The sequence below is a fragment of the Formica exsecta genome, unplaced genomic scaffold, assembly GCF_003651465.1.
Source record: "Formica exsecta isolate Colony F162 unplaced genomic scaffold, ASM365146v1 scaffold235, whole genome shotgun sequence".
NCBI lineage: Eukaryota > Metazoa > Arthropoda > Insecta > Hymenoptera > Formicidae > Formica > Formica exsecta.
Window position 1 is genome coordinate 307,358 of NW_021849633.1, and position 8,870 is coordinate 316,227.

At 30.6% G+C, this 8,870-nt stretch overlaps 2 protein-coding genes across 9 annotated transcripts in view; one reads left to right on the forward strand and one right to left on the reverse strand.

Annotated features, from left to right (window-relative positions):
- Window positions 1-6,464, forward strand: part of LOC115235792 (parathyroid hormone/parathyroid hormone-related peptide receptor-like) — a 38,289-nt gene extending 31,825 nt beyond the window's left edge. For 5 of the 8 annotated variants that reach the window (XM_029807781.1, XM_029807783.1, XM_029807779.1 and 2 more), the window contains 8 exons: window positions 321-415; window positions 1,427-1,776; window positions 2,825-2,955; window positions 3,047-3,132; window positions 3,317-3,461; window positions 4,164-4,440; window positions 4,920-5,083; window positions 5,697-6,464. In XM_029807781.1, the coding sequence (XP_029663641.1) occupies window positions 321-415; window positions 1,427-1,776; window positions 2,825-2,955; window positions 3,047-3,132; window positions 3,317-3,461; window positions 4,164-4,440; window positions 4,920-5,083; window positions 5,697-5,819 (1,371 nt within the window). In that variant the 3' untranslated portion in view covers window positions 5,820-6,464. Of the gene's footprint in view, window positions 1-320; window positions 416-1,426; window positions 1,777-2,824; window positions 2,956-3,046; window positions 3,133-3,316; window positions 3,462-4,163; window positions 4,482-4,919; window positions 5,084-5,696 lie in introns of those variants that run through there. The other 3 variants (XR_003884089.1, XM_029807784.1, XM_029807785.1) reach the window with 3 other exon arrangements.
- A 575-nt stretch (window positions 6,465-7,039) lies between these two features.
- Window positions 7,040-8,651, reverse strand: LOC115235793 (protein SCO1 homolog, mitochondrial). Its single transcript, XM_029807786.1, has 4 exons — window positions 8,522-8,651; window positions 7,774-8,143; window positions 7,460-7,665; window positions 7,040-7,388 (listed from the first exon to the last, which is right to left on the reverse strand). Exons 1-4 carry the CDS (start codon window positions 8,585-8,587, stop codon window positions 7,206-7,208), a joined length of 825 nt encoding a protein of 274 aa, XP_029663646.1. The 5' UTR covers window positions 8,588-8,651; the 3' UTR covers window positions 7,040-7,205.
- Between the last annotated feature and the right edge of the window lie 219 nt (window positions 8,652-8,870).

An 8,870-nucleotide genomic window follows, 5' to 3' on the forward strand; every position in this document is an offset into this window, starting at 1 on the left:
ATTTATGACAGCATTGTTTTACAAAGTATTATTTAAGGGGGCATCGATTGCTAGATAAAATTACTTCAAAGCGATACTTACTCTTAAGTATAAATCGATTTATTCTGCTATTTAACCTGCTATTAATAACCTCTAAAAATTATGAATATTTATAATTAATAATACGATTTTATGCAGAAAAATCACATTTTAATTATTGATATAATATTATAATTAACCGCTACCACACGCGTTGATACTTAATTATTTTAATAATTAAAATTGTAAGCAAATAATAAGTAATTAGTAATTAATTACTTTTCTTTAAAATGCAATTATAGAAATTCATCCCGATCGTAAAGACCATCTCGAAACTCGGCTACACAATTTCGTTATTCACTCTCATCATCGCGTTTTGCATTTTGGCGACTATCAAGTAAGTATAATTATGTAAATATAATCTTAGCGCATGTGATTATAACGAGGCGCCTCGCTTTATATATTTTTAACAGGCACGTTTCAAGTTTATAACTAAAAAAACAATGGTCTAACATTTTTTTTTGAGTGTTTTAAAGAGAATATTTTTCTTTTATTTCTTTATTCGTTTAATATATCATATTACAAAAAAGATGTTTTAATATCGAAATTGGCGATTGGAAAAGAGTAATAACTTTGATCGTGTTTAAATTGATTGTGATAAGAAAATAAAGAGATAGATGAATACACTACATGAGACTATTAGGCAGAAAAATAGAAAGTAAAAAATATTTTTAAGATATAAATAAACAATATTACATTTTTTACGATTTATACAAAGAATATTAATTTTATAAAGATTTGTGTTGGAAAAAGAATCCAGACTTGCAGCTGAGCGAAAATTAAAATCGGCGAACAAAAGTTATTTTTACTTTTCCGGAAGGGCTTCTTCGTGGCGGTATTGTATTGTTTTCTGAACGGTGAAGTGAGGATTGAGGTGTCCAGGACGCTTCGCAGCATTAAGTGGACGCACGGAATACGATGGGATTCGCGACCATCAACGCACTCAGTTAGCACATGCAGCTGTAACAATGTCTCAAAGTCTGGCGGTCGACACTCAAGGAAACCCAAGTGGTGGAAGTCGCGCTGGAAAGCAAACCCCTGTCTGTTCCATGATCGCAAAAAAACAATGGTCTAACATTTTTTTTGAGTGTTTTAAAGAGAATATTTTTCTTTTATTTCTTTATTCGTTTAATATATCATATTACAAAAAAGATGTTTTAATATCGAAATTGGCGATTGGAAAAGAGTAATAACTTTGATCGTGTTTAAATTGATTTAATTGCAAACCCCTGGAAGACTCCGTCAGGATTTAATTAATTTAAAATCAGAGTCAGATTGTGTGTCTCACGGCGCCACATATAATTTTGCACATTTTAATCGAAACGGAATTCGCGTTGCCACGTTCAAGTTTGTCTCCCATCGGACGTAGGAAATTGCGATGCTCACGGAACATATTGCACATGCATCTGTTCGTCTCATTCGTGATGCGAGCATTTATGGCGCTACTCAAGGACCTGCTCTTCGTGTCCGGCATCGGACTATCGGATGCCGTGATCGAGAACGATGAAGGTTACTGGCTGATCAACGAGAAGGAAAGCAACTGGCATTGCAAGATATTCACTAGTCTCTGGCAATACTTTCTCCTGGCCAACTATTCCTGGATCCTGATGGAGGGTATATATCTACACAATCTGATCTTTCTGGCACTCTTCACTGACGCCAACTCTAGCATCGCGACCTACGTCGTTTTCGGATGGGGTAAGTAAAATTAATCTCAAGAAATTATCATTAATTCTAGAAGGATTTCTGAAATCTCAATCAATCTTATATATTTCCAGATTGATTATGACTTATTTTGTTTTTATTAACTATCTTGCAGCTATATAAGAAAAATTGAAATATATTTAAATATAAAATACTTCATATATTATCTCTTAACAGATTTTATATAAATATATATATATGTGTATGTGTATACATATCTTGAGTGTGTTGTTATGTCTTAAAGAAATTTAATATAAATTTTTTTTTACTGAATAAAAATAATCCAAATTTTTAATTAATCTAAAATTTGATTCTCAAAATTAAGATATTTTATATACACTTATTAAGACCGTTTAATTATAATCAAAACGTTTAATTTAGCTTTTTTTGCAATATAGTCTATCTCTTTAACATTAAAAGATTAAAAAAGACGGGGGTTATATTTTCACTAACGAAAATGGTGCTGAATTACAAGTATAATAAAAAGCGAAATATAAATCTGTTTCAAGTATAGTATATCTCTTTGAAATATTGCTCGTCTTTGACAGAGCAAAAGATAATAGGATTTCCTACAAGAAAATTCTACGATTTTCAGAGATTCTCAAGAGTGATCGAAAATCACGACACACATAGTTTTGCATGAAATATAACATCGTATCGACTGCTGTATCTCCGAAGGTGACATAGTGATGCAAACAACAGTAATGGCATATATCACTTCAAGTTGTAGTCTATTCTATTATACACATATTCCAAACCAGTATTACATCAATTTCCATTGATCATTTCAGACACATTTCTATATTTCTGATATTTCTTTTCACTTTATTATTTTAAAGTCATTAATTTTTAATTTTTAAGTTAGTACTTGTGAAAAATATATTTTTATTTTCTATAAACATGAAATTTATTCATTTACCGGAAAAAAACTTTGCATCAGATTATTCATTTTTGCTTGAAGGAACCTGTTATTAATAAATGCAATGGATCGCTTTGATAAATTTGTCTCTGCGCGTACAATCGTCACAACTTCGTCTTTCAGGCCTGCCAGCTGTATTTATTTTACCCTGGGTAGTCACAAGGATCATATACGAGGATACGTATTGCTGGACGACCAACGTGAAGCCTCTCTTGTTTCTCTTCATACGAGTACCTACGATGCTCTCTATTTTGGTAAGCATCTTACGAATGCCAGAAAGAGGCTCGTTGAGCCATAATTAATTCAGTCGCAAATAAATTCGTCGCTTCTCTCCGCTCACGTCAGATAAATTTCGTGCTCTTCATCAACATCGTGAGAGTGCTGCTGGTAAAACTCAAGTCCACCTTGTCGGAGGAAACGCAAAGATACAAGTAAGCTTTATGTGAAAAGTCATATGTTCAGTGTACATTATAATCTATCATAATCTCATTTTTTCTTATAGAATTTTTAATGAAAAATGGGACACATATACGTCAACTTAGTTTATATAAAATTTTAGTATATTTAACTATACGTATATATATTTAATATGCCCCTATGTATGTGTGCATTTAGACGGTGGGCTAGAAGTACATTAGTCTTGGTGCCACTCTTCGGAGTTCACTACGCCTTCTTTATCGGGATGTCATACAGCGTCGGCGTAAACGAGACCGTAGAGATCGTATGGCTCTTCTGCGACCAGCTGTTTGCGTCTTTTCAGGTATATAATACGCTATTAATAATTATTAATAGCTAATCTACTTTATACGAAACACCAAACTGTTTTAAAGCCGCAAGAGCTCTTAGCGAACCTCTTAATGACCGCCGCATCTTAACTAGATGAAAAATGTTATGCAAAAATTAATTCACTAGTAACCTCTCTCTCTACAAAACTTCCACAATTGTATTATATACTGAGCTGTCAATAAGAAATTTTATATTTTAAACTTGATTTCCTTAAAAGCTCTGTTTGTTGGATTTACGCAACTTTATGTCATTCAGCCTTAAACAGCGAAACTAAAATAGAAACGAATAAATGGCGAAGCCTGGGTTTTTTTAGATCCATAACAAAATATTTCTCTGTTATAATGTTTATTGTACAAAATAACTTTTCTTTATTAAATTTAAAGAAATTTTACATTGCATTCTTAAAATTTTTTCTTTAAAAAATAATAAAATTAATTTATTAAAAAAATTATGATAAGAAAATAAAGAGATAGATGAATACACTACATGAGACTATTAGGCGAAAAAATAGAAAGTAAAAAATATTTTTAAGATATAAATAAACAATATTACATTTTTTACGATTTATACAAAGAATATTAATTTTATAAAGATTTGTGTTGGAAAAAGAATCCAGACTTGCAGCTGAGCGAAAATTAAAATCGGCGAACAAAAGTTATTTTTACTTTTCCGGAAGGGCTTCTTCGTGGCGGTATTGTATTGTTTTCTGAACGGTGAAGTGAGGATTGAGGTGTCCAGGACGCTTCGCAGCATTAAGTGGACGCACGGAATACGATGGGATTCGCGACCATCAACGCACTCAGTTAGCACATGCAGCTGTAACAATGTCTCAAAGTCTGGCGGTCGACACTCAAGGAAACCCAAGTGGTGGAAGTCGCGCTGGAAAGCAAACCCCTGTCTGTTCCATGATCGCGCTATCCGTCAATCCACCCACTCGATGGCGAGTACACAAGGTGTCCCCTTAAATCCTACGAAACGTCATGTCCCCCGTCTCGTATGTCTCGTCCTTGTCAAGTCTACCGTGCTTAATGTTTCATTGTTTCACTGCTTGATTTTACTTTGATCTTTCTTTATCTTGATTCCATTAATAGATAATTAATAAATCAAACAAAAGCCTACATTGCAGATTAAATCGCTACTTAAAAATTTCGGAGAATCATCAAAATACTTTGGATACAATCTTTCTATTTAAAGAATTCGAGTAAAATTAAAATAATTAATCAAGTCTAAAAAATTCATCCAACTAAGTCGCTTTTGATATAAAATGTTGAGAAGAGTTTGACGTTCGAGTTTAAAGACTGAGATTAAATTTGAAGTCAAAGTTAAGATCGATCGTTATTAAACGAGGCAGTAAAAGGCTTACGGAATTTCTCGCATGCGAATCTACGCAATGCAATGTACATGGCGCGATTTACGTAGTGAAATTTTATAGACGTTAGAACGAGAGGATGTAGTTTAGCGAGCAACAAAGACTACCTGGAGATGGCCGGTAACGGCCAGGTACTGCAGCCGACGATGCAAGATCAACATGCTCATCATACATGGCCACTGTGCAGCAAATATACGGATCAATCGCTACTCTCTTTCTATTCAAACGTGAGTGTGTTTTACGCGAGTATCTGTGCCAGATCTCCTAAATAATTCTTTAATATAGTTGCCGATAAATGTTTTTGATCTTTTTTTTCATTGCGCTGTAATATCTAGTCTAAATTTTATATCAGTGTCATTTTTAATATTGTTACAGTCGCGCGATGAATACAAAATTGAACGAAAAATTAAGCTATATAAATAAATAATTAATTCCGAAAGTATAAATTTTTTTTAAAGGATTGCAAAAAATATTTTGTTTGGGAAAAGAAAATTTCTACTAATTATATCAAACGAAAACCTGTATATACTATTATTTATATAATTTTATATAAACGTTAATGTTCCGTAATCAATTTAGTATCAAATTTTTCTACAATAATTAATGTAATATACTATCATTATATACTTATATAGTAATTATATGCTGAACATACTAAAATATTTAAAATTTATATTTTGATATAATATTGAAATAGAAATGGATGATGTATAATGTACATTTATTAATCGCTTCCCAAAATTTACTGCATGAAGAGATGTGATTTTTTTTGAAACAATGGAAAATTTCTCGTTATTGGGAAATTGGATTTTTGCATTAGCAAACGATTTTTTTTCTTAGATGTCGGATACATTGGGGCCAAATATCGACAAAATCCGTGATCAGCATCGTTGGAGCGATTCAGAATGCTACCATCTCGCATACGAATTGCATAAACTACAGCAGCATCATGGACACCAATGACAAGACTTGGATTAATTCATATATATAGAAGAAAACGTATGTCCTGTAAATGTACAATACGCATAATCTAAACGCGTATATATTATTCTTGAAAGAAAATAAAACTAAAGATATTTAAATCTGATATAATTTTTATACAAAAGAGAGAAAAAAAGAATTATTTATTTTGTATCTCTTGAAAGAAAGAAGAAATAGAAGAAAAATTTTATTTGTGTTTTTTTTTCTTACAGTAGTTTTTACATATTATAAATGGAGATTAAATTTTTTGTTAATTCTTCTTTTACAGGAACATATTGTGTTGTTTATATATAATCGTCCATGTCGTAAATTTTAATTCGCAGTAAGCATAAATATATATGTATAATAATGATGTGTGTGTACAGAAAATCGATGTTCGATATTTTACTATTTTAGAGATTCGTTGAAATGTACTAGAATATATTCGATAAAGTATCTCGTCGATATACCTCAACGTTTTGAAATTCAATACGCCACTTATTATTGTTGTACGAGCTCAACTCACGAAAATGTTAAACGTCCATTATTCACAACGATTTCTATGCACACTATGACAAATAAATAAAAGCAGCTTATTAAATTTGTGAGTATTATATCGTCATGAGTCAAATATATATCTGTTATCAATTATTCTATTCGTATAACTTCTTTATACATAACAAAATACTAAACTTTGCATGACTAGGATGTTTTTAAAAGAGAATACTCCTTATTTTTAATTATTAAGAAAATTATTTTTTACATCTTATAGANNNNATATGTATATAATCATTTGTCATTCATTATTTATCAGTTATGTAAATGATATCAGCATCATTTCCTTTTTAAGCTGACAAAATACCCCATTACTTGGAATACCTAAGAAAATCTTACTCTCTCAACAAATTCTAGTTTTTAAATATATATGTATAAAAATAAATGTGCTTGAAAATTCCTTATTAAATAAAGCATTGATAACACTATGTATTGTGAAATGTTATTAGTTTTAAAATAAGAATATTTTGTTTCAAAAATAAACATTTAGTTACACATTTTACCTCATGAGCTCTCTCACATGAATGTAATTGTGTATAGATATATATATTACACATATACATATTTGTATTAAAATCAGCGATGCATGTTTGACGACAGACTTACATACATCAATTTAATGTCAATTATGACACATTAAAATAAAAAAATAAAAAAAAATTAATGCATTTTTTTTACATTTCCTTGTAATCATTTAATACATTGAAATATAAATTATATTGTATATACAGAACGTATATTTTATGCATATTTATATTTGTAATATTAATATATGCACAAGTTTTCTGTGGTGCAATATCGACATAAAAACTATACATAGGAATGTTGCAACACTTATAACACTCCTTTAATTGGCAATGATGGCAGCCAAGAAGAAGAATCATCTTGTAATTGGTCATACTTTAATTTGTTAACAAGAATACTAGTCATAATCTTATCTACATCATGCGTTTGTCCATAATAATCAACAAACAAGCCTTCTGGATCCACTAAATATATAATAATCGTATGATCCACCTAAAAAAAGAAATAGAGTGTTGCAAAGTATATAATATTACTAAATTGTTTGTAATTTATTATATACTAACAATATAATCATTATCTTGGTCTTTAGGGCCGTTACTATAATAAACTCTGTACGCTTTGCACACTTTTCCAATTTGTTCAACATTGCCAGTAAGACCAATAATCTTATCAGAGAATTCTTTGAGGTACTTTCCAACAACAGTGGGTGTATCTCTATCTGGATCAACTGATATGAAAATTGGTTGTATTTTGAAATTGTGTTCTATTTCTGTAAATAAAAATAATATATTCTGTAAATAAGAGAGGTATAATGATACAAGAGTAAGAAAATTTTCTCTAATTGGTATAATCTGAAATTTTTCAAATAATTGCTTACCAAGTCTATTTATTACTTTTGTCATCTTTTCAATTTCATCGGGGCAAACATCAGGACAATGTGTAAATCCAAAATATATCAACACCCATTGGCCTAAGAAATCATCGGACTTCACTGTTTTTCCCTCTGTATTTACTAACTCAAATTTACCACCAATTTTAGCTTTGCCCAACTGTTGCCTTCTTTCCCGTGCTATTCTTTTATCTTTTTCTTTTCTCAAATAATTTATATATAATAAAAGACCACCACCAATGATGCTGGAAATTGCCAAACTTTTCCATGTAATTGGTGATTTCTTTTTTATTTTTTTAGGATCCTTTGGAAAAATGGATTGTTCACACAATGCTTTCGATGTATTTATATACCTAAACTATATAAAAAGAAAACTATTAATTAAATCTCCAAACGTCCCTTTCAGTAAAAGACTGTATTAAATACGTTAATAATTAATAAAATTAAATTGAGAAAGTAATAAGATTGCATGTAAACAACAGATTCTACATACAATATATTAATAATCAAATAATCATATATGTTATTCGCAATTGAAGATATATGTCACATAACATTCTAATTTTGTCTCATGACATTTCAATAAAAAATAATAAAACTCATTTTCCTAGTACAAAAATAAACAAGAGAAATTTATAGGTTACTAGTTTGCATATAATAAGTTGCATATAATACAAAATATTTTCACTATATTAGATTGTCAATGTGTATTAACAGGTTTTTCAAGGAAGATTACCTTCGCTAAAACATTACTGGAACTCTTATTTAATGACACAAGAGATCTTAATATTAATGTCGACATTGTTTCACCGACAAAAACTCAATCAGTCCAATCTTTCACCTGAGAAGTCTGAGAGGGACCACGTGAGACCGTTTTCCTAACTGGTACAGTGGCGCTAACTGAATTCATTTTAAAATCGGCGGAACTACATGGCCAGAGATGCCATGGTAAAACGACCGGTTGGTGCATGTCCGTGCTAAACACATTGTGGATCAAAAATGCGGAGAAATATTATGAATTTATTAATGTTTTATTATATATAGCTACACGCGCGCGTGATGTTTTGTCATTCTAGTAAATTAAA